We start from the raw sequence: 24,803 nt of genomic DNA, 5'->3' as shown, positions 1-24,803 counted from the left end.
ACATAGGTATGTTTGAGATAAAGGCAGAAGCAAACTGTCTAAGGGTCTGATGAAGGGAAGAGGGGTAAGAAAAGCGGAATATGATCAACATACAGTGTGTACATGTATGAAACTGAAGAGTAAGAAATGTGATAAAGGTTGGTGTGTGTGCAGGCTTATGTGTCTGCCGTGACACGTGTTAGGTGTACGTAAGTTCTGGAGAGCTTGGCACTCTGCTGTTCTGTCACAGTGCTTAGAGGAGAGGGTGCAGACATTTGGGAGGAGCCGGCAGAGCACTGGGCAGCCACCCTCTATTTTGTTTTTTTCCGTAGCCGAGGCAGGCTTGAGCTTGTGCCTCCACCCCGAGTAGCTGGGGTCGCAGGCTTGAGCCACTCGGCCTTGCTTCGGCTTTTGCTGGTGGTTTTCTGTATTCACTCTTTTTTCTTCTGATGTTAATTGAGTGTTTTATTATGTTATTTCATCACCTCATAAATTTTAACGGTTGCTATAGGATTTACATTAGAAATTTTTGAACATTAGAAAGTTTTCTACCATGCAGGACTCTGCCCTTATTTTGTTATAGTTCTACACTGTCCAGAGCATGCTCCTCCTGCTAGCCTGTTGTAGGTGTGCAATAGTAACATCCCGGTGTGTGCCTAAGAATAGTGAAGTCTTTTATGTAAATATGATCAAAGTCCAGTGTGAAAACTACTACGTAACCTATACAGTGACTTTTCTTTTTTTTTTTTTTTTTTGAATGGTTTTCAGCCACAAAGATGGATACGACAAATACACTGCATGGAAAAGAGTGTGGACCAGCAATGGGAAGACAGAACCAAGCCCCAAGGCATTCATGGCAGACCAGCAGCTGCCCTACTGGGTAAGGGGGGACACTGTTGCCCCAGTGCACCGAGGAGCTAAAAGCATGAGCATGGGAACAGTCGTGCTTTGTGGGAAGTCTTCTCTTGGGTTATTTCTAGGCTTGTGAAAGCAAATACTTTTAAATTTTGCAGAAATCTTTGCTAACTCAGTACAGTCTAAGGAAGAAAGTAATGTCACACACTGCCATCTGGCCTCGTTTTTCTGCACCCATCTTTTGATGGACACTTGGGTTGTCTCATAGTATGAACAGGGTTACAAATAATTCGATATCTTTCTACAGTTCTTCAAGCATGTATACCTAGGGATGGGCCATATGGTCATTCTGTGGTTGGTTAGTGTTTGGTGGTCCTGGCACTTGAACCCAGGGTCTTGAACTTGCTAGGCCATGTGTTACACTACTAATGTACACTCCGAGCCCTCCTCCTCCTCTTTATTTGGAGACAGGGCTTGCTAAGGTGCCCAAGAGGCCTTGCTGCTGTCACGCTCCTGAGAAGCTGGGCTTTAACTCGGGGTCTCTAAACGCTTCCATTTCATCACTTTTGCCCTGTAGTCCGCAGTGCATGGGGGCAGATTTTTCCAGGCCATCACCAGTTCTTTTGGTTTTGACTTTTTGTTGTTGTTTGAGACAGGAGTCTAACTTTGTAGCCTTGGCTGGCCTGGAACTCACTGTATAGAGCAAGGCCTTCCTCACACTCAGAGATCACCTGCTTCTGCCTCCCTCGAGCTGGGATTAAAGGTGTGTGCCCCACATCCCACTATTTTTTCCTTTTTTTAGATGGTCTCATGTAGAGCAGACTGGTCTCAAGCTTGCTAAGTGGTTAAGGGTGACTTTGAACTCCTGATCCTCCTGCCCTCATCCTTATCAGCTCTTGTTTGTGTTTCACAATGCTAGCCGTCTGGGTGGGGGAGAGGTGACTCATTGTGGCTTTGTTTTCTAGTTCCTCAAAGCTAGTGCTGCTGACCATTTGCAAATATGCAACTCTGTTCATTTTCAAGTTAGGCTTTTTCTTCTTGTAGGAATTACTTACATATTCTGGATATAAAACCCTCATCAGCTCTTTTCTTCAGGTGGTTTTCCCTTTGCATGGGTCATTTAGTTCCAATAAATTTCAGTTTATCTATATTTTCTTTGTGTCTTTGGTCCCTGCTGAGAACTCCTTGCCAAATCTGAGGTCATATAAAGACCCATCTCTGTGCTTTCATAGAATTTTTAGATTTTTAGACTTTTAGTGTTTTAGATTTTACATCTAGGTCATTAATCCATTTTAATTTCTGGGTTGTAAATGGAGAGTTCTCTCCCACCTGCCAGTTCCTGAATAAACCGTTTACACTGGCTATGTGGGAAGGCAGCCATGACTTCAGTCATCCACATTCAGATGTGCAGTTTTCTATTTTGGAATAATGTAAGGAGCTTACGGAGATGCCACTAAAAGCTGTGTGCTCCTAGGCACACACCGCGGCTGTTTTTAGACTGAGAAGTTCATGTGGGTGCAGTAGGAAGAACTGCACTACCTGACTTGATTGGAATTTTATCATTTTCTCATCCTTTCAGTGACCTAGAACCTGACCCAAGACATCACAATTTACATTTCATGTCCATACTTTTTGAGGAATAGTATCTAAATTTAACTCAATATTTCCTTGGGCTTGAGCTGGAAAATCTTCCTGATAAGTTTTCAAAACTTTTTTTATTATCCTGTTGCCTGAGCTAGCATTGAATCAGAAATGAGCCTGATCATGTCAGAATGGGTATGATGAAGCAAGGGAAAGAAAAGAGATGCTAGACAGGGGGTTGGGGGGTGTAACTGAATGCACAAACCCCCAGGTTCAATCCCTAGGGTCAGAACATGAATCAGATCATGCAGAGACAGCAGTAGAGTGAGTGGAGAGCAGATGTGGTAGTTCAAGGGTAGACAGTTTATTGATCTTGCCTTAATTTCCCATGTAGGTTCAGTGCACAAAACCCGAGTGTGCAAAGTGGAGGCAGCTTACCAAGGAAATCCAGCTCACTCCACACATGGCAAGAACTTACCGCTGTGGCATAAAACTGAATACCATTACCAAGGTATGATTTCTGTGGTGGCCTTTTGAGTTAGTTTATGCATCAACCTGTTTGTAACTGTAGCCTGTCTTTTTCATGTGTGTGTTAATCCTTGTATGTAAACAGAAGTTCAATAACAAGTTAATTTGATCTTTCTTTCACTTTCGGCAGTTTGGTAATGGGCTGTTGGGGTTGGTTTAGTTATCTAAGAACACGGTTTCATGTCCAGTCTTTAGTTTATCTTGCATCCTCAAGTGACAAGGTGGTTGCTGTATCACCAGCCACTGTGTCTGAATTCAAAGCAGAAAGGAGGGAAAGTGCAGAGGGCAAGAGTGGTGAACCAGCCGAGTCTGCCCACCTTTATTGGGTAGCAGTTACCTGGTAGAGTTTTACTTGTGTCGTTGGCTAGACTAGAATTGTACGGCTCCGCAGACTGCATGAGGACAAGGAAAAGCTCATTTCTCTGTGTTAGCCTGTGTGTTATAACACCAGACAGAGCAGAACTTGTCAGTAAGGAGACTGGGGGAGTGGATGTGATTGGCAGCTGGGAATTAGCCAGCGAATGTGCCTGCTCTGAAATTTGGCAGTTAGTATTTAAAAATGTGTTAAATGTACTGATTCACCTAAATGTCTAAATGAATATTGGGTATCAAATCACAGAATCAAAGTAGTATTTTGTGTTTTGTTTTGTTTTTTTCTACCATTTTCAGTGCTTTTGGAGGTTTGTGGTGTGTTACACAGTCATAGCCAGCAAAGGGCTCTGTGCTTTACACACTCCGTTCTAAACAATAAGTGCACACTTTTGTGGGGTTTATGATCAAAGGTTTTTTTAATTATTTAAGTTACGGTTCAAAATGCAAATATTACTGGGTTGGGGATGTAGCTCAATGACACAGCATTGGCTTAGCATTCAAGTGGCCCTGGGTCTGATCTTCTGCAAAGGGAAAAACACCCCCCCCATGTGTGTACAATTAAAGTGGCCATACTTACTGTATAAAAACAATGTTGAGGCCTATGGGTAGAGTTCAGTGATGAGCACTTGCCTAGCATTCTTTTGCAAGGTGAAATGTCAAAATACAAATATTTATGAGTCAGATTTTAAGTTTTCACATAAGGGTATTGTATATAAATGTTACATGACTATAACTGTAGGATTTAAGAAGAGCAGATTGTATGTGTTTATAAATATATACACATCTAAATAAACTCCTTCTGAGCCATCTTTCCCCTGTCTTCAGAATTAAACTCTTGGGCTGAAGAATATGCTCAGTGGTTAGAGTACTTGCTGAAAACATAGGGCCCTGGGTATGAACTTTAGCTGGGGCTGGGAGCTCATAGTCTTAATGATTCATTCATCTCTCCAGTACAACTTTAAACACCGATTTGATATAGGCTCATTTTTTTAGACAACAATAGAACATCCAAACTACTTTTTTAAGAATTTGGGGGAAAAAAAATATGGCTCAACTAGGCATGGTGGCTAATGTCTATAATCCCAGCACTTCGGAGGTGGAGGCAGGAGGATCAGGACTTCAAGGCCAGTCTTCCCTACATTACAAGTTGGAGGCCAGCCTGGGCTATGTGAATATGTTAGGCTGTGTCTTGAAAAAAAAAAAGTCTTTGAGGCTCAGAGTGATGGTCTGAAAACTGTGAGGTGGTCCTTTTGAGTTTTGAGGAGCTGGGAATTGAACCTATAGCTCTGCACATGCTGTACTGTGGAGCTTGACCCCAACCCCGAAGCATAGTGGTGCTGTTTTTAATATATGAGAACTTGTATTTCTGATAGATGATTTTATAAAGTAATTTTATTCATGGAACATGGGGTCTTGTTGAGTTTTAGAAAATGGCTACAGTGCACAGCCAGAATACTGGCCTAAGAGGCAGTATTTCCTTCATCCTAGAGACTTTAGAGTTACTTCCTCCACATCTCCAGAGTCGGCTATTCCAGTTCCATCCCCATAGATTAATTGGTCTGACTCAAACTTCATAAAACAGGAATCGGTCAGTGTATGCCCTTTCAGTGTTTGCTGTCTTTCACGGTAAAAAATACTTTAAAACAAAACAAAGGGGACTGGAGAGATAGTTCAATGGTTAAGAGCACTGTCTGCTGTTCCAGAGGACCCGGGTTCGATTTCCAAAACCCACATGGCAACTTACACCTGTCTGTTACTCCAGTTTCAGGGAACCCAACACCTGTGGCAAAACATCAATGCACATAAATAATAAAAACAATAACAAAAAAAAGATCGTCTACATTGTATGGATCAGCAGGGCTTTTTGTTTGGACTGTAGTGCTTGCAGCACTGGACACTGAATTAGGGCCTCACTGTGCTAGGCAAGCACTGACCCACCACACTGGGTAATTGGCCCTCTTCTTACTTTGTCTTTTTGAAGTAGCATCTCCTAGAGTTGCCCAGACTGACCTTGAGCTTACTCTGTATAGTCCAGGCAGACCATCAGTTTGTTATCCCCCTGCCTCGGTTTTCTGCATAGCTGCAATCCAGGCACTAGACAGCAAGCCTCGCCTGTTCAGTATTTTCTTTCTACTTCTCAGTAGTGTTGCGTTGTCTGCGTGCGTGTGTGCATGCCGGTTTGTTTCCACACTGCCATGTGGAAGGAAGTTTGTGTTGGAAGTGTTGGCTGTGTGAGTGAACTAGTGATGATTCTGTACGAGTATCTTGTGTTGTATTTGTGTGGGTGAGTTGGGAGTAGGCTGTGTCCCATGGCAGAATTAGGTTCGATTCTGAAAGAACTGTCTCCTTATGGTGGTCTGTGTTCTGACAGATGGTGGCGTCTCTTCTGTTGTTTCTGTGCTGTGCTTGTGGAAGTTTAATAGTTCTGGATAGTGAGTCCGTCTTCCTGATTGTAGGGATTCTTTACATAATCTAGATAGGCATCCATTTTGAATATTTTCCAAGTATACTTACCCTTTTCATTTTCTGAATCTTACACAAGGCAGAATAATGGCAGTTTGGAGATAGCTTTGAGCTTGGGATGGTCCTGTTGCCTCACCCTTGTGAGTACTGGGATTATGGGAAGCACCTTAACACCTGCCACGAATTTTCAACTGCTTGTTCTTCTGAGCAGGGCTCACTGTGTAGCTCCGGTTGATTAATTTTAATTGACAAATTGAGTATATTCACATATATATTCTGGAGTGTGTATACATTCTGGAATGGTTAATTTGGGCTAATGTGCATTCCTGTACACACACACACACACACACACACACACACACACACACACACACATTTTATGGGCACACTTAAAATTGACTTAGTGATTTTGAAGACCATGATTGATTCTTAGCTTCACCTTCCAGGTAGAAGGCCTCCGAATGGTAGAGGAGGAAAAAGTACGAGGGCCTAGGAAAGTGGGTGGGTGAGTCCCCTTCAAATTGAGTGGCTGCACTAGTGGGAACAGGGCCTAGGGAGACACCGAGGATGTGTTTCAGTCAGTGAGAACAGTGTGTGTGTGTGACACACCGTCTTGCTCTTCTTCCTCTACTCGCTCTGTTCACTCAACACTGAGGTGTTTGATGCCTAAAGCTCTGGTGTGTTCTTGCTGAGCAGTGTCTGAATGGTGTGGATCCACCGCACAGCATCTGCTTCCCTGGTCAAGGAGAGGTGAAGTTTCTTTGTAAATCATGCCGGTTTCTGCTGTTTCCTGCAGTCTTGTTGCCCCAGCCTGCTCAAGTCTCTCTTAATGCACTCATGTAAGAGTTTCTTTGGAATGTGTTCTGAGACTAGAGCTGCTAGCTGATGTGCCCTCCCAGTCTTCAGCTAGGCAGGCAGCATTTTTATGTTGAAACAGAAGTTGCACAAATCCAAATGCCCAGCCAGTACATTTTCACAAGTACCTGCTTATCTGGCCCCCAGTACAGAAATGGAATACTCGGCAGGTACCCTGGTGACCCCGTCAGTCACAGTGTCCAACCTTGCTCCCCCAGAGTAAATTGCCTGCTTACTTTTCTGGCTTACAGTAGTATGGATTTGGCTTTGATTGATTTGGAACCTCACACAAAGAGAGTCATGCAGTGAGCTATTGCAGAACTGCTGCTGGGACCCATCTGTGCTGGGGCATGTAGTTACCATTTGGTCTTTCACGGCTGTGTAACGTGACATCACTTGAGTATACTTCAGCGTACCTCTTCTGTTGCTGATGAACTTTGGTTTGTATTTAGTTTTCTTCTATCACAAACAAAATTTCTTTGAGTGTCAGAAATTTACATAGAATTTTATTTGCTTTTTCTGTCCTTTGAGACTGGGTTTTTGCTATGTAGCTCAGGCTAGCTTTGGAGTCTGTGAATCATCCAGGTTAGCTTTGAACCCATTGTGTACTGCAGGCTTGAACTGGCCATCCTTCTGTCTCATCCTCCAAAGTGCTGAGATTACAGCTGTGTGTCACCATGCCTGGTTTGAACATTCTTCCTTTTTTTTTTGAGCTCTCTTTGGTAGAGTGCTAGCGATTGAACCCAGGGCTTCCTGCATACTAGGCAAGCAAACTCTTAGGAGCTGTATCCCAGCCTTTGGTCTTTCTTGTAGCACATTGCTTGGTGCACATGTTACAAGGGTCTCTAGGAAATGCACCAAGGTGAAAATTGCTGGGTATGTCTATCTGATGCACAGCTTTAGTTCCAGGAGATAATGCCTTGCCTCTGTGTATTCCAGATGGGTGTATCTTGTCATAGCCCTCTCTACTACTGGTACAGCCCTTTGTTTTCATGGGGGAACATCTTGATGAAAGTACACATCTTCCCACACTCTCGTTCTAGTGACATGTCAAACATTTTTCTTTGCTAGTTAAAAAGTTTAAAACAAAGAAAGAAAGGAGCTATCATATTGAAAGATATTGAAAGGAAACGAACACTTAATACTGTATGTTGTGGAAACAATTCAGACTTGGTTTTCTTTTGCAGACTGACATCCCTGATCATTGTTCTCTCCCTGAGGACCTAGTGAGTATTTCTGCATGTTCTGGATCGGAGTTAACTGGGCCTTTAATGATAAGTTTTCTGAGTAAATGACTAACACCTGTGTATGTCCACCAAAGCCTTTGGACTCCAGCATGTGAGTGCACTGTGAAAAAGCCCACAATAGTAGATGGTGGAAGTGGTGCTATGGATTCGTCATTCCCTAAATTGATTATCCACTAAAGGGAACAGGGAAGACGCTTCCACCTCCTGCAGGGACGAGACTTCCCAATCTTGTTTGTTAAGGATGGCTGTGACCTTTCCTCCATTGAGTCCTTCCAAGACAAAGAGCAGGATGGTCATGGTCTGACTGTCTTGGCCTGGACTCAGCAGTAGGGCTGCTGGTGCTTTCTGACCATAAGGTTCCTACTCAGATACAGAAGTGGGTCTAGCATGCCCAGCTGGCCATGCCCTGGCACAATCCATCTGTTTCTGGCAAATTTTGAGTTGATAAAGTCCACTTGCCATGTAACCAGATCTGGTTTAAAATGATTTCAAATATTCTAAATTGCTAAACTCTCAAGTCCTGATTATCTGTGATTCAGGTCTGGTAGTTTGTTCTCAGTATCTCAAGTTCTAGGACCACAGCAGGTTTTCACACAAAGGGAGAAGGGACCTGGGTTAGATCCACTTTGAATCTATTCTCTTCTATGAAGGAGTTGCTCTGTTTTAGTTTTTAAGTTTCATTTCCATAGCAAAGCAGTGGACCGGGTGGTTTCTGGACTTTAGGTAGGCAGGATGAGTTTATAGAGAGAGGGGAGAATAACGAAGTGGGATTAGAAAACCTCCTCCATTGGCTCTACTATGAAGGCCATTTTATACTCAAAAGAGCCTTGACTTTAGGACAGAGGCCATATTCGTGAGGTGAGAAGACAAATTGCTTTGCTTTCGTGTTGCTGGGGAATGAATCCTGGCCTTGGGCATGCTAAGGAAGCATGCTACCATTTAGCTATATATCCCCAGGCAGGGATGCTATTGACACAGTCCTAGACAGACGGCCAGGACTAGCAGCTAGCAAGAGCTTCCTGGTTGCTGTTTGTTTCACTTACAGAATGTGGGGACTGGTTTGGAGCATCACCCTTCAGGTGGACTTCCAGCAAAGAGAGAACTAGAGGGTTATAGCAAGATGGCGGGTCTGCTCAGTTTTTTTCTGAGCTACATGATCCAGAAAATAGAATAGGCCCAGCCTAGATTCATGATTTTTAAGATGCCAAACTCTGGATGTCAGTAGCTGAATTCCTGGCTTGGAGCTGAGCAAATGTTCTAGTTTCATGTCTGCTGCTGTGATTAAAAAGTAGTGTAGGAGATAATAGGGTTCATTTGGCATACAGTCCCAGGTTTAGAGTCCATTATTGAGGGGAAATCAAGGCAGGAACTCAAGCACCTAGTTACATCATAACCATAGTGAAGAGCACAGAGAATAAACACATCCTTGCTTACTTGCTTCTTTTTTCCCCCAGATAATTTTCTTCATACTTAACACAGTTCAGAGTTCAGCCTAGGAAATAGTGCCACTCCTGGTGGGCTGGGTCATTTAGCAGTCAAGACAGTCAGTCCCCCACAGGCTGACCTGATCTCGACAATAACTCATTTGAAACACCTTCCTTAGGTCTTCTGAGGTAGCAGAAGGTTGACATTTAAAGTGTAACCATGACAGCAAAAGTGGGGGTTGGTGGAGGTGGACTGGGGATATTGGGGAAGCAGCATGCTTACCCAGTGTTACTGGTTTTTTGGTTCTTGGGAGGCTTTCTGTATTTGGGGAAGAATTTTACCTAAGAAAGACTGTCTCTGGGTATCCTTAGCTGTTTTTGTTTGATTCTTTGTATGCAACTCTGAGAACTGTTGAGTCTGGATGTGGGTGGAACAGGAGGGCTGTGGCTAAAGATGGTATCTACCCTCAGCATGTACATTTCCCCTTTCCTTCTCACTGATAAATCACAGAGAGTGCTGGAAGTTTCCAACCACTGGTGGTACTCCATGCTTATCCAGCCTCCCTTGCTGAAGGACAGCGTGGCTGCCCCACTGCTCTCCGCCTACTACCCTGACTGTGTCGGCATGAGCCCCTCCTGCACCAGCACGCATCGTGCCGCAGCCACCACCGGCAGTACCAGCCCAGGGAAGATGGAGCCCTCCAAGGCGGCCCCCTCTCCACTTGGTGAGAGATGTTTGGGTATCCCCTTCCTTCCATCCCTTGCCCCCTCCTTGGAAATTTAAGGGTAAGCAAACTACAGAACCCTCTTTCAATGTATGTGACATGATAGAAAGCACTCACCGTTGCATGCATTTGGTTATGCAGTTGGCCTTCATATATACCTGCTCTGCATCACAGATTCAGACAACCTGGACGGAAAGCCACTTGGGGAAAAGTTCTAAGTTCTGTCTGTATTCATTATATACAGATTCTGTATTACAGATTTTATCGTGCTTGCGTTTGTGTGTGTGTGTGTGTGTGTGTGTGTGTGTGTGTGTGTGTGTGTGTGTGTGTGTTCGTGACTGTGGAGGTCAGAAGAGAGGGTTTCTGATCAGTAACAGCTATTTCTATAGCATTTACATTATATTAGGTGTTAAAAGTCATCTAGAGATGGACCTATGCAAATATTGCACCATCTAAATAGGGGACTTGAGCATGTGTGGCTTTGATAGACTTGTGTGGGTAGGGGGTCCTAGAACTAAGTCCCTGTGGATGGTGAAGGAGGATGGCACTGTGGCTCTTTTGTAGCATTGTATACAATGTATACTCACCGTGAAAAACCTATAACTCCTAACAGTTATTATGTATAGGATTTGATGAGTGTTTGTTTTAGGGTTGGATAGCTGTGCCATTTACTGATTTCACAGACTCTGACTTACAGAAGGAAGTCCTGGGCTGTGTGAGCACTGCTTTTTAGTATTTTTTCCCCTCCTTCCTCATCTTTTTGTCTCTAATGACACCAGTAGAGATAACAACACTCCAAAAGATACAGAATTTCATGTCAGGACAGAATGTTGTTGGCTCCAAAGGAATTCTAACAACCCCACATCTATGCATGAACAAACCACATTTTTTATTGTGAAACTAGATTTTTTTCCCATTCAAGGCCCAATACTAGATGGTTCTTAACAGTGGAGATGTGAGGAGATCTAGGCCAGTGCTGCTGTGGGAGCTCCCAGTGTTTTGAGGAGGGCGCACTGAGCTGGGCACTCAAGTACTAAAAGAGTGCACATTCGTGAAGACAGTTTGGCACTGTGTAGCAGACACCTTACCATGAGACTTTGAACTAGCAAACCTTTCTAAGATGCTATCCTAAAGTCAATCAGTTCAAGACTGCACGTGCAAAGAAATTTGCTTTGGTGTTGTTTATAATTGTGAATGTGATCGGTGTGATCTAAATGCCCAGGAGAGGGGAATGGTTGAATAAGACACAGAGCCACCAAAGTTACATTTAATGACACGGGAAAACATTTAGAAGTGGGTTTGAAAACAACACCTTTATAGCATTTGCCCAACTTTATAAAACTAGCGTCTAGTATGTTAATAATAGGACACTCTGGATCCTGGAACATAGCCTAGCTTGGGACATTATCAGTGCTTAGGGATTCCACTTTATAATCTGAAAGTGGTGCATTTTTTTGTTCTTTTTAAATCTAAAAATTACATTTGTGTGTGTGTGCCACAACACATATGGGAGGTCAGAGGACAACTTCAGGAAAGTGGTTCTCTCCTTCATGGAGACTGAACCAAGGTCATCAGGCTTGGTTGCGAGAATCTTTACTCATTGAACCATATCACCAGCCCCTGTGTGTGTGTGTGTGTGTGTGTGTGTGTGTGTGTGTGTGTGTGTGTGTGTGTGTGTGTACACGTGTGCACATGCTTCCTGCAGATTGGAAAGTGACATCTTACAGAAGCTGCTTGGTTGTCACCTGTCAGTTCTAGGCATGAACCGCTACTTCCAGCCCTTCTACCAGCCCAATGAGTGTGGCAAAGCCCTGTGTGTGAGGCCCGATGTGATGGAGCTGGATGAGCTTTATGAGTTTCCAGAGTATTCTCGAGACCCCACCATGTACCTAGCTTTGAGAAACCTCATCCTCGCTCTATGGTACACAAACTGCAAAGTAAGTGAGGGCATACCCTGCAGCAGCATGGGAGGAGAGGGCGGCAGCGAAGGAAAGGAGTGTTTCAAGGGTGCGGGAGGGCTGTTCTGTACACATAGTAGTATATTTGCTGTATCCCTGGCCTCTGCTCTGGAGACTCGAGTACCACTTCCATGTTGACAATTGAATACATGTTGACAACTTCTTATCTGAAACACTTGGGACCAGAAGTGACCTCAGCTTTTGGAATTAAAAAAAAAAATTTCAGAGTACTTGAATAGGCTTCCCCAGCTGTACATCCCAGTCCAGAAAGCCTTCCGATGCTCTGAGATCTGAAACTTTTAAGGATTCTGTTGGCACTCAGAATTTGGAAGATTTCAGATTGCATGTTCTCTAATTAGAGATGCTTCATCTGTATGAGTCTAGGCATTTTCAAGTAGAGACAGGGTCAGCCCCTGTTGAGAACAGCTTTGGACCATATGGAGTCAGAATGAGACAGTGCATGAGAAGGTGCAAGGCTTGGTTCAAAGAATGGGGTGTTGCCAGGAAGGCAGAAAGCACTCAAAAAGGGGATGATAAGCTCTGTCCCTAGCCAAGCAAGCTCAGTGCTTTTAACTCTGTAGGACTGCATAAATATTTAGGGCATCGACATAGCATGTGCTTGAAAAGACGGAAGGTAAACCAGAAGCGGGGGAGCAGGAATGCTAAGTTTAAAGAAAGCCAACTAGCCAGCTCATGGTGACACACACCTTTAAATCCCAGCCCTCAGGAGGCAGAGGCCAGCAGATCTCTGGGAGTTCAAGGCCAGCCTGGTCTACATAATGAGTTCCAGGCCAGCTAGAGCTACAAAGTGGGAACCTCTCTCAACAACAAAATGTAAAAATAAACTTTTAGCCCTAGTTTTTGTCTTTTAGATTTTGTTTGTTTTTAAATTGGGTGACTTACTTTCTTGCTGTTGGTTTTGGTTTCCTTGTAAATACAGGAAGCTCTTACTCCTCAGAAGTGCATTCCCCACATCATCGTCCGGGGCCTTGTGCGCATTCGATGTGTTCAGGAAGTAGAGAGGATTCTTTACTTTATGACGAGGAAAGGCCTCATCAACACAGGAGTTCTCACTGTGGAACCTGGCCAGCATCTTCTTCCTAAACACTACCACAATGTAAGCAACTGGCTGTGCAGCAGCTCTGCCTTTGGTCGTGGTAAGGGATGGTGTGTTGCTATGGTAGTACTAGAAGCCACGGAAACCACTGGCAGAAGGAAGACTTGGGAAGACTTTCTCCCAGGAGACTAGCAGCAGTTTCTCCAGGCTGTAAGAAAAAAGAGGTTACTTAAGACAGGTACTGTCATGTACCATAGGAAAACAAATCCTAGTGACACCAAAAATATAGTCTAACACTGTGGCAGTTAGAACCTTCCAGAGCAACTGTAACAGCACCTTGTCACCACTGTTCTAACGAGAGTTTTGTTTTCTTTTTGAAGAAATCGGTTCTGGTTGTTGGGGCTGGTCCAGCAGGCTTAGCAGCTGCTAGGCAACTACATAACTTTGGGATGAAGGTGAGACTCTGGGAAATTGGAGGTGGGGACAGATGGTTCACTGCTCCTTTGCTCCAAATTTTGTAAGACTTTGAGACCAGTTCCTAAATTTAGTGAAGAATAACACACACTGCTTTCTTTTGAGACAAGGTCTCACTGTAGCCCATGCTAGCCTAGAACTGAGGTCACATGCTTGCCTCTCAAGTGCTGACCTTAAACACCACATCTTTTTACAGTAGGTCCTAGAGAAGCTTTGGCTTTGGCATTGAGTAAGTCAGAGCAGGTAGAGCTTGGGGAGCACTAGACGGTAGGAAGGAACTCAGCTATTCTAACCTGGAATCCACACAAGTTCTTGGCAGCTTATTATTAACCAGTGGAGGTGATGGAATAGTTTGGGGCAACAAATGAAAGCATGGAAATACCCAGTTAGCTTTTTTCCTTTTCTCCGCCCTCCCCAATATTGAGGATGGAACCCAGGGCTTCTGTTATGCTAGGCAAGCACTCTGCTCTAGTCGTCAAATTTCTTGATGCAAACCAGTCATCCTTGGACTCTTACTTGGGAAAACAAAAGCCATGGCTTTTGAAAGCAGGATGGAATAAATGAAAACATGGCTGAGCTAGAATTATGACTGCTTAGCACCTAGGGAGGGCAGAACAGTGTGCCAGTTGCTGGAAAATGCCTTGCTCCAGCTCACAGCTTGCCAAGATAGAGACTGCTAGAGGGTAGGCACAGAGGTCCACACACACCTTGAATCCCAGTACTAAGGAGACAGGCCAGCAGATCTGAGTTGGTGGCCATTCTGGTTCTAGGCCAGTCAGGAATACATAGTGAGACTCTGTCTCAGAATTTGGTATCTAATCCTTATCAAATCAGGAACCTTCACCTAGCTTTTTCTGATTTGCTAAGTTGGACGCATTCTTCTGTTTAAAATTTTGCAAGTACTTTGCTTTTCATTGAAGGCAAAGTTAAATAAACAACAGGACCTTCTGTTTGGTGACATGTTCAAAGTCATGGTTCAGGTTGTCAGAGCAGTGCTCAACAGCTGGGCCTAGAAGATTTTTTTCTCCTGGGTAGATAGAGGACTCAAGTTGTGGGTCACGTCATACTACTAGCAAAACAAGAAAGTCAGTTGGGTAGGAGGAAGTGTTTGTGGTAGGAAATCCCTCCTGTGAGCTACAGAAAGTGTTTATGTTATTTCAGTATTAGATGTTAGGCTCAGTGTCTCTTGTTTGCTTTTTACTTGGGAAACCTCAAGATTATATTACAGGTGAGGCTATTAATATCCAGAGTCTGGGGAGGCTGCCTTTAATGTTAAGCCCTTGTATACTAAAAAGAGATAGAAACATGTGGCTCATTATTAAAATCGGAGAAAGAGTGGGGAGGTGGGGCCACGGGCTGTAACCCTCCTAGATATGTTGGTCGGGGGTGGGGGCGGGAAAGAGTGCCTGGAGGACTCGCTACTCTCTCAAGTGATTGAGAGAGCTTAGGAGACCATCCATCTCCCTTAAGGTTAGATGGTAGAGGGCTCTGGGTAACCTGAGCAGCGGTTAACTGGGAGAGAACAATTCAGAGTAGTGTTTCTGAGGGCCCAGAGGTGAGTGTCTGATACTGTAGAAAGGAGCACTCAAGTTGCACCTACTGTAACCCCAAGACAAGGCACTTGGAGTCCTAGGGTCACATACAGACCTTGCCTGCTCCCAGAGAGCAGTTCTGCATCTCACTGGCATTAGAAACTTGGGAGATGGGTGTGGGACTCGCTGGATTCGGCTGATTCCATTAAGGTCATACTTACATAGTTGAGAAGGGCCTAGCAACATTGAGGAATAGGTATTTCATGGAAAATTCAGCTCTTGAACATAGCTCTTGTTTGCTTTGTTTGAAACAGGGAATTCCCATGTAATCTAAAATGGCCTCACATTTGAGCTTCCTGCCTCAACCTCCTAAATGCTGAGTTTACGGGCACATGCCACCACCATTCATGATTTAAACTAGATTTTAATGTGATTTCTAGGGACTTGGGAGATGGCTCTGTGGGTAAATTGTTCATTGTTTAAGCATGAAGACTTGAGTTCAGGTTCCCTGCATCACATAAATGTTAGACGTGGCAGCATGTGTCTATAATCCCAGCACACTGGGAGACTGGAAACAGGTGGATCTAGGAGATGGCTGGCCAGCTGGTCGAGGTACAAAGGGGAGGGAGGGCTCCAGGTTCAGTGAGATAGCCTGTCTCACGAACACCGTCAAGCACACCTGTACACACATGTACACGCATAAATCTACCCACTGCCACACAAATTAAAATTGGGGAAAAAAGAAAGAAAATAAACTCATGCAGGGGCCGGAGAGTTGGGTCAGTGGTTAGAGCACTGGCTGCTCTTACAGAGGACCTGGGTTTGATTGCCAGTGTTCACATGGTGGCTCAACTGACTATAACTCCAGTTACAAGGGGATCTGATGCCCTCTTCTGACCTCTAAAGGCACTGCATTGCATGTGATACAGACGTGTGTATTTCGACAAAACACACAAAATTTAACAAAACAAACTTGTGGAATGCTGTTTAAAGTTTTCAGTGATGAATTTACTCATTCATCAAATCTTTTTTTTTTTTTTTATCTATTTGAGATAGGGTCTCACTCTGTAGCCAATGCTGGCCTAGAACTCACTATGTAGCCCAGGGTGGCTTCAAATTCATGGCAGTCCTCCTGCCTCAACCTCCAGAGTGCTGGGGTATTAGAGGTATGAGCTGCCCACCTGGCTCGTTCACTGAATCGCACCTGATTTGAGAAAAGTGCTGGATGAGCACCCACTCACGCCTGGTGAAAGGGAGGCAGGTTTAAATGTGTGCCTGGGTTCTCTTCATGCTTAGCTACAGTGGCTTCTGTAGAAATATGACAGTCTCTAAGCATGGAGTTGTTTAACAGTCACTACATTTTTGTAGTTCTGCATCTGGTATGACTGTTCTGTTTAGATTCCCCAATTATCTTTTTAGGTGACTGTCCTGGAAGCCAAAGATCGAATCGGAGGCCGAGTATGGGATGACAAGTCTTTTAAAGGCGTCGTAGTGGGAAGAGGACCCCAGATTGTCAATGGCTGTATTAATAACCCAGTAGCACTAATGTGTGAGCAAGTGAGTGTCTTAAAGACTTGTATTGTAGGCAAAGGAGAGAAAACTTGTCTCTGTTTGCATAGAGGATTAATATGGAGCTGGGGGTATGGCCCTCTGGTGAAGTACCTGCTAGCATCCTCAGTGCTGGGGTGGGCTAGGGTATATATTAATGTGCTTCCAGAGTAGACAGCATACACAACTTCTTCCTTCATACCCTCTGCAAAGTACAGAAGAATGCTTACACATATGCCTTTCCCATTAGACATTTAAAAGACTTTCCCCAAGATCTTTAATTTTTATTTGTGGATCATTTTCAGGTCACTTAATTGGTTCATAATCAAGCCCAGGGTTGCTAGATGTATCAGGTGAAAATGTAGGGTTCTTAGGTAAGTTTGTCTTTCAGATAAATCTTTTTTTTTTTTTTTTTTTTTTTTTTAGTTTTAAGTATGACCCAAATATTACATGAGATAGTTTACATGTAACATTTGGGGCATAATTAATACTTAGAAAGGACGGTATTTCTCTGAAAGTCAGTCTCCTAGCACCCTGTCTGTTATCTTGCCAACCTGGTAGGTCTAAGGTGATTGTTTCCCCCGAAAGGTTTCGCTTCTCTGAGTGTTTATGACTATTTGCATGAAGATCTGAAGTAGAGACAGGATGTTTAATAAGGACAGGCAGCCCACAGCACCTGAAATAGGAGCTGAAAATGTAGAGTGCGTTGCCTGGGAGAAGTTGTTGTCACCCTCATAAAGTGGGGTGCTTCCGACTTGACCCTAGTCTCTGCTTCCTTGCTTCGCTGTCCCCCACTGAGCACACAGCCTCTTTTGAGTTCTTAGACTCTTCTCTGCAGAGCGCTGCCTAACTTTAGCTTAGAACTTGTAGGTATTTTTTTCCAGGAAAGACTTTCACCCTGTTCTTCTTGTTATTTTGAAGCTTGGCATCAGCATGCATAAGTTGGGAGAAAGATGTGACTTAATTCAGGAAGGTGGACGGATAACTGACCCCACTATTGACAAGCGCATGGATTTTCATTTTAATGCTCTCTTGGATGTTGTCTCTGAGTGGAGGAAGGATAAGACTCTGCTCCAAGATGTCCCTTTAGGAGGTATGGGGAGAACGGTGGTATGATGGTTCCCTCAGTGTCTGCAGGAGGGCCAGTCTTCACATACATTATTCTCACTGAACGCTGCAGATTTTTCTCAGAGGTGGGCAGAACTTCCCTGGGGACCTTTGGTGCTGGTGTGTGTGTCACACACACACACACACACCTTACTTTGAGTGGTATATTGTTCAATAAAATTATCTAAACATTTACTTCAGTCTCCCAGAGAAACTTACTTTTATGGAAACGTGTGATAAGCCCTCCATGCATATGGTTATAGTTGTTAGCCCATATATACTTTCTGAAGGTCTCTGAATACCAGGATTTCTTTCCTTTCTTTACTTCTGTTGTAATAGATTAAGTTTTTTTAAGTATGTTTTGCTTAATGCATATTTTAAAGTTAGCATATCAGATCAGAACTTTGGTACTTAAATGGGCAATAGTAATCACAGCTCTTAAGCCCTTGACTGCCTGTGGCGACCCATTTCCATGGAGGAACCAGCTGGGACGTTGTCTACTGCCCCCTACATTTCTGTTTATGTAACCCACAATTTTGTGACCTCTTATTTTTCTTTTTTTTTTTTTTTTTTTTTTTTTTTTGGTTTTTCGAGACAGGGTTTCTCTGTGTAGTTTTGCGCCTTTCCTGGGACTCACTTGGTAGCCCAGGCTGGCCTCGAACTCACAGAGATCCGCCTGGCTCTGCCTCCCGAGTGCTGGGATTAAAGGCGTGCGCCACCACCGCCCGGCTTATTTTTCATTTGTAGTTCTTGGAGGCATGGTATTTTCTTAAGTGTGACTGTTTGAACTCTCTAATATGTTAATCTCTCTGTGTATTTTGCTGTGCATGTTCTCAGTTCTCAGCTGTAATGTACTGTATTTCAGTAGCTGGTGTTAGAGTTTCATTTCTGTTGCTGTGGTAGACTCTGACCGAAGGGTTTATCTAGCTTCGGTTACAGTCCATCCTAACAGGGAGGTCACGTCACATCCCCAGTCGAGAGCAAAGAGAAGGAAATGCACGCATCCTTTAATTACACAGTCCTGGTCCCCAAACCCGGGAATTTGCTGCCCACTTTCAGGCTGTGTCTTCCCACATCCTTTAAGGCAGCTGAGACGATCCCCCACAGACAGCCTGGTATGTGTAATCCCTCACTGAATGGCTTCAGTATTAAGTTGACAATTAAATGAATGGGCACCCAGGGCATTTCTCTCCACCCTCCTCCTCTGCCACCTTTGAGAGACCTGACCCACAGATCGTTGTTGGAAAGGTGTTGGCAGACATGACAGCCATGACAGAATTCCCAGAAATACCCTCAGGCAGTAGGGCCATCGAATCAGGTGTGTTGTGCCCAGACCAACTGAGCAGCTGTTAACCTCTTGGAACTGAAATTGCTTGGCTGACTTGAGAAGTCTCCAGATTTTACTTTTTCTTTTCTTTTCTTTTTTTTTTGAGACAGTCTCACCATACAGCCCAGGCTGGCCTTAAACTTGGAGTCCTCCTGCCTCAGCCTCCAGAGTGCTGGGATTTTAGGTGGTGCCATCACACCAGCTCTCTTCTCAATGTTTTACAGCTGTATGACAGACACTGGCTGGGTTTTCTTTACATTTCTTTCTTAGTTACCCACTTTGTTACAGCTTTTTCTCTTGGCCTTGTTTCAAAATGTTAAAGGAGGCCCAAGAATAATTTATAAGTAATTGCTTAAGCTTAATCTTTTATTTAAAATGTTTTGATAGTGCATACATATATCTCTATGAAGTTAGGGCTGTATTCTGCCTACATCTCAGTTGTCTGCATACTGTTAATACATACAAACCTTGTCTCAGAAAGTCAAGAGCTCGGGCCAGTCTTAGTAGGAGACCATTTGTCTACCCCGCCCATGGTGCTGAGTCCGTTCTCCAGCTCTGAAAACAAAACAACAGATGGTCAGTGGTGGTTGTAGTCAGATAGGCGCGTAGCCAGCCCTTCATAGAAACCTGGAGTCCGGGACGTGGGGGGGTGGTCGTCTTCACGGAAGTTACCAACCTGTACTAAGATGCTTGGAATTAGGCACGAGCCTGAGCCCTTAACCACTGAGTATGCACCCCGCTGCGATTGTCTAGTTAAGCCAATCAGAACCATTTCACAGGCATGTGTCTCGTTAAAATTCCAGTTGAATGGGATAGCTAGTGCTGGAATTAAAGCACATGCCTGTCATACAGCACTGGGGAAGGAGGCAGGCAGCCGCTAGATAACACCAGGCTGTACGGCACTGGAGGGTGTGCTTAAACTAGACAGCAGGGAAAGCAAGTCCAGCAGGGCTAGGATTTACCCTGAAAGGATTTAAGAGCTGTGTGGCCAAGCCTCAAAATGGGTAGGTCGTAGTTGCTACTTGGGCGAAGCCAGCAGGTAGCCACCCTGCTCAGTCAGCTTTTGAAACTTAATTGTGTGTGGCACCAGGAATTCATTAGTGGTGTTGAGGAAGATGGCTGACAGAGCGAGAGACCCCAGGAGACTCCCGCGGTACTTTCATTAGTAAGGGGACAGACAGGGTGGAACCTCACGCCATAGCAGTCAGAGCAGAAGGGCATGGCGTTCCTGTCTGTGCACGTGTAAGGATACTTTTGCCACCTCTTGAGCAGAGAGGAAACAGTTTCTTCACTAAGCAGGAACTTAACATGTTTTAATGTCCAGCTTCTTCTAGCTTTGTTTCCATTAAGATTAAGCATTTGCTTGCGGAGGACTCAGCCCCATCAAGTTTATTGCTTATTACTTATTCCTGAGTTTGCTTAGGAAGACTGGAAGTTTGGGGCTCTGTTGGGGAAAGAAGGATCGGGAATTGGACAGGAAATTGCTTCTCAACTGATTGTTTTGCTCTGATCCATTCCTACCACAGAGAAGATAGAGGAGATCTACCGAGCTTTTGTGAAGGAGTCTGGCATCCAGTTCAGCGAGCTGGAGGGCCAGGTGTTACAGTTCCATCTGAGTAACCTGGAGTATGCCTGTGGCAGCAGCCTGCACCAGGTGAGCCAGGGGGCCTGAAATACTCCGGCATGAGCTGGGGAGCCGGCTCATCCCGTACAGTGCTGCTGCATAAGCATGTGGGTCTGAGTTTGGATCCCCAGTCCCCGGGAGAGCACCAGAGGTGGTGGCATGGCTTCTGATCTCAGTGCTGAGGAGGCCGAGACAGGAGGCTCTATGAGGCTTGCTGTCCCTCCGTCCCTCCGTCTCTCTCTCTCTCTCTCTCTCTCTCTCTCTCTCTCTCTCTCTCTCTCCAGTGGCTGGAGTGCCACTGCATACATCTATTGGTTAGACACCAGCCTTCCAGATCTGGTTCTCTGTTTTCACTGTAAGCTCTGACAATCAAACTCAGGTCATAGGCTTATGCAATGAGCACTTTCACCCAGAGAGCCATCTTCCTGGGTGCTTTTGTAACCCAGGCTAGGTTTGAACTTGTTACATAGCTCCAGTGCCTCTTGCCACCACCTCCCATGTTGCCGGGGTCACAGGCACATACCACCACACTTGGCTGGTGGTTCATTTGACTTTAAAGGTAAGTATTGCTCGGTAGCCCAAGCCAGTCCTGAACTCAGGCTTCTCATTTCTCAGCCTCCCAGGTGATAGGGTTACAGACCTGTGCCTCCATACTGCCTGTGAAGAAGTTCACTCTGTACACTCCAAGGAGGAGATGCTGGGCTGGACCAGAGAGGGGCCAATAGTCTTGTCCTTTGCTGCTCTCTCCCAAGCCCCAGTCCCAATCCTGTGCGGTGGCCCTGAGAGTCATTTTAGTGGAGCCATGTTGTTTAAAAACACTGCTCCAAGAAACCAAGATAATGCAGCATTGCAGTTCTGTCCTGTTTGTCTTGTAGAAGTCAGTTTCAGGCTTACCTAACTCATTTAACCAGCTGGGAAACTAACACTCCATTACCCTGCTTAGAAGGACACCTCCACCTCCATGCTATTCTGCATTACAATTTGAAGTGAACCATTTTTCCCAAGCATGCTGGGTCTTGGCCTCTATGGAACTCCTCCTTCCCATGCTGAGAGAAGTTTGGTGTATTTTCCTGTGGAGTTGAACAAACGCAGTTTGACTGCCATAGAATTTGCCTTTGCCAGAGTTGCTGATGAAGAGACACTGGCCCACTGGAATATGTGGCTGTGGCAGGTCTTGCCCCTCCCCCACCCCCTCTGCCCTGCTAAAAACTGTTAGATTACATTCCTAAAGGTAGCCACCAAGGTCTATTCCCTTATTTGGCCGCTTCCACCTGAGGCTGATTACAGGGTCCAGCTGTCAAAGTATTGAAGTCCAGCAATCAGAAGCCCCCTCTGGCTCACCTAATTAACATGTCCATTAAACACCTCATCATAACATGGGGCTTCCCCTTTACCTTTATAAACCATTTGCCTGTGTGTCACATCTGTTTCCCCTCTGTACAGAAGAGTCCTTTGTCCCTGCAGGACACATACCCCTGGCCCCTTCCCCTTGTTCCTTTTCCCTTCTTCGTCCCCATCTCCTTTCCCACCGCATCCTAGCCCATCCTAACACAGACCTCCCTTCTTCCCCTCTTAACAACGACACCTGCAAGGTCATTCGCTGCTGTTTTCTGCCTGAGTCAGAAAGCAGCCACTTTAACTTTTCTTCCCTGCTTAATAAAGGATCTCTCTGTGAAAACAGGTGTTTGGGTGTGGGTTGTGCCTAATCTGGGGTTTGGAGGGAGCCTCGCTGTGCAGGAATCCCCTTCAGCTGATGCATAAAATGAACTTTTTTTCTTTTTTTTTAATCAACGAGTAGTACCCATTCTCAAATTATTTAAACCTTCTTCCCTCATTTGTCGTGTGTGGGTGTACACGTGCATGTGTAGACCAGAGGACAGCCTCATACTGTCCCTCGGGTGCTGTCCACTTGTATTTATTTTGAGACGAACTCTCACTCTGAGGACTAATCTGGCCTGGAATTTAGGGCAATGCCTCAGTCTTCCACGTGCTAGAGTTAGAGGCGTGAGCTCCCATGTCTGTTTGGACCTTTTGCTCTAAAGTAAGCTTTTTCTGGGTGTCGCACAGTTTGCCTTACCCAGACAGTGGTGTATGCTGGGGCTGCTTGGTTGTCCTCACTTCTGTGATTGGTACTCTGCCCTCCTGCCTTGGGTGCCTTTTCCCACCTAGAGCTCTTTTTGATATCCTCAAGGGCAGCTTGTGTGTTTACATTATGGATTCCTAACATGTTGTATTGTTTCCCAGGTGTCTGCACGCTCCTGGGACCACAATGAATTCTTTGCACAGTTTGCTGGTGACCATACTCTTCTAACTCCTGGATACTCCACTATCATTGAAAAACTGGCTGAAGGACTAGACATTCGCCTCAAATCTCCAGTAAGTTTGGACGGTGGGAGGCTCTGGTTTTTTCTTGTTTGGGAAGGATCTGTAGCTCTGAGAATGATTCTCAGGGAATAGGTGTTTGTGTGGACAGTCAGCCAGTGTCTCCCAAGGCTTTGAGGGTACAAATGTAGCCTGAGAAGCACAGCATCCACTCAGTTAAGTAGTGCCTAGGGTTTGGAAACCAGAGTGGCCTGGGCACAGTTCACTAATATAGTGTTTGAGTAGCTCATGACCTTGCTAACCTAAACTTAACACTTCATCATCCCAATGGGCAGACATCATCATCGTTTCAGAAATGATCAGTCTCACATTGTGCTATAAGAAACAGTTTTCCATTATCCTGACATGTTTAAACTAACTCTTGAGTTCAACTGTAACCACTCAAGAATGCTGCATGCCCAGCACTTACTGGTCCGCATAGCCTCAGCAGTACACACACATGCCATGGGAGTGGGAAAGGTCCTGACCCTCACATTGTTTCTAAATGTTTATCTTAAACAGGTGCAAAGTATAGATTATACTGGAGATGAAGTACAAGTTACCACGACAGATGGAATGGGGCATTCTGCACAAAAGGTAGGTGCTGGGATCCCACTAGGACAGAGCACCGTACTGCCAAGCCTGTGGAGAAGAAAACAGTCTTTGCTATCAAGCAGTTTGTCCGTGGCAGTCTGCCTAGAGACTTGTTGGTTTCTAATGAGTAGGTTTACCCATAAGTTGTGGGTAGCTTACAAATCTGAAATAGTCAAGCACCATCTAAACACATGGCAGATGGAATTCTGTGTTCCTTAAAGTGGATTCTGTGGTATACTGGTCCTAATAATTGAATAAGAAGATTCCCAGAAATGGCTCGATTGAGCTCTAATGTGAGGGCCTGGATGTCATCCTCAGTTCTTCCTCCTGAAAATGCTTTGGTCAAATGAGTTTAGGAAATGTTATATAGTACAACCTTCTTAGGGTTGAAAGGGATGCTGAAAGGGCTTGGAGAAGTTGTGCATTGAAGAGACCTGTTACTTCAATTCTGTACTTTTACCATGGAACTCTTTTTAAATTCAAGTTTTCGTCTTGAAACTATACTCTCATGGAGCTTAAGTACTTTGATGTCACTTGGACTTTTGGTAATAGCTTCAATAGGTGCATAGTGCAAGGTGCTGGGTCTCGTTCCCGAAATCACAATGTGAAGCCTAGTACTGGAAAATAAAGGCAGTTACTTGGGATAGAGATTGAATAAACCCTGAAAGCTTGGTTATTTCTGGAGCTGGAATGATGATAAAGAGATCTCACTGATGGACCCTGTCACCTGTCGGCAGAGTAGCTTTGCTTTCTCCTCTCCATTGTCTGACACCTTTTCACAGTCCTGAGTATTCATACAGAAACAAAGGCTTGCATGTCACACAGGGAGGATGGGCCTAGAGATGCCATGGGTTGGGAGTGTCTTAAACTCCTGTCATCAGCTGGCTGGGAGAGCATGCAGTGGCTCTCAGCACCCTGCAGGGATTCTCATTGAACTTGGCTGGGTATGTTTCTCAAGCCTCTCTGAGATTCTTTGTAGCTTGCTGGAGCCACTGGGCAGTGGTGTCACTGTAAGCTCCTACTATGTAAGTTCTTCCTAAGGCTAGCATCTTAGTACGGCCTTTTAAAATTACACCTCAGCTAACTATTCAACGGAGGTAATTGTGTGTCTGCATCTTAGTCTACGAGAACATGATACTTGGTGTTTCCCTGCCTGGTCACCCTTACCCTCTGCTGATGTTGGCGAGACATA

At 44.7% G+C, this 24,803-nt stretch overlaps 2 protein-coding genes across 4 annotated transcripts in view; one reads left to right on the top strand and one right to left on the bottom strand.

The window, feature by feature from the left end:
* Kdm1b (lysine demethylase 1B) overlaps positions 1 to 24,803 on the top strand; it is a 42,053-nt gene that overhangs the window by 7,825 nt on the left and 9,425 nt on the right. For 2 of the 3 annotated variants that reach the window (XM_052727213.1, XM_052727212.1), the window contains exons 5-16: positions 748 to 859; positions 2,810 to 2,926; positions 7,821 to 7,859; positions 9,816 to 10,029; positions 11,782 to 11,966; positions 12,928 to 13,104; positions 13,425 to 13,499; positions 16,470 to 16,607; positions 17,520 to 17,691; positions 20,559 to 20,686; positions 22,901 to 23,032; positions 23,540 to 23,614. In XM_052727213.1, coding sequence (XP_052583173.1) covers positions 748 to 859; positions 2,810 to 2,926; positions 7,821 to 7,859; positions 9,816 to 10,029; positions 11,782 to 11,966; positions 12,928 to 13,104; positions 13,425 to 13,499; positions 16,470 to 16,607; positions 17,520 to 17,691; positions 20,559 to 20,686; positions 22,901 to 23,032; positions 23,540 to 23,614 — 1,564 coding nt within the window. The remainder of the gene's footprint in view (positions 1 to 747; positions 860 to 2,809; positions 2,927 to 7,820; positions 7,860 to 9,815; positions 10,030 to 11,781; positions 11,967 to 12,927; positions 13,105 to 13,424; positions 13,500 to 16,469; positions 16,608 to 17,519; positions 17,692 to 20,558; positions 20,687 to 22,900; positions 23,033 to 23,539; positions 23,615 to 24,803) is intronic. The other variant, XM_052727214.1, reaches the window with a different exon arrangement.
* The window catches only part of Dek (DEK proto-oncogene), a 44,257-nt gene continuing 32,595 nt past the window's right edge, over positions 13,142 to 24,803 (bottom strand). Inside the window, exons 11-12 of the transcript XR_008215637.1 lie at positions 19,500 to 19,587; positions 13,142 to 13,252 (exon numbers count right to left, since the gene is read on the bottom strand). The gene's annotated coding sequence lies outside the window, so the exon portion shown is untranslated. The remainder of the gene's footprint in view (positions 13,253 to 19,499; positions 19,588 to 24,803) is intronic.

Source organism: Peromyscus californicus, unplaced genomic scaffold, assembly GCF_007827085.1.
Source record: "Peromyscus californicus insignis strain IS unplaced genomic scaffold, ASM782708v3 Scaffold_8__1_contigs__length_139910024, whole genome shotgun sequence".
In the NCBI taxonomy this organism is placed as follows: domain Eukaryota; kingdom Metazoa; phylum Chordata; class Mammalia; order Rodentia; family Cricetidae; genus Peromyscus; species Peromyscus californicus.
This window is presented reverse-complemented; position numbering and strand designations above follow the sequence as displayed.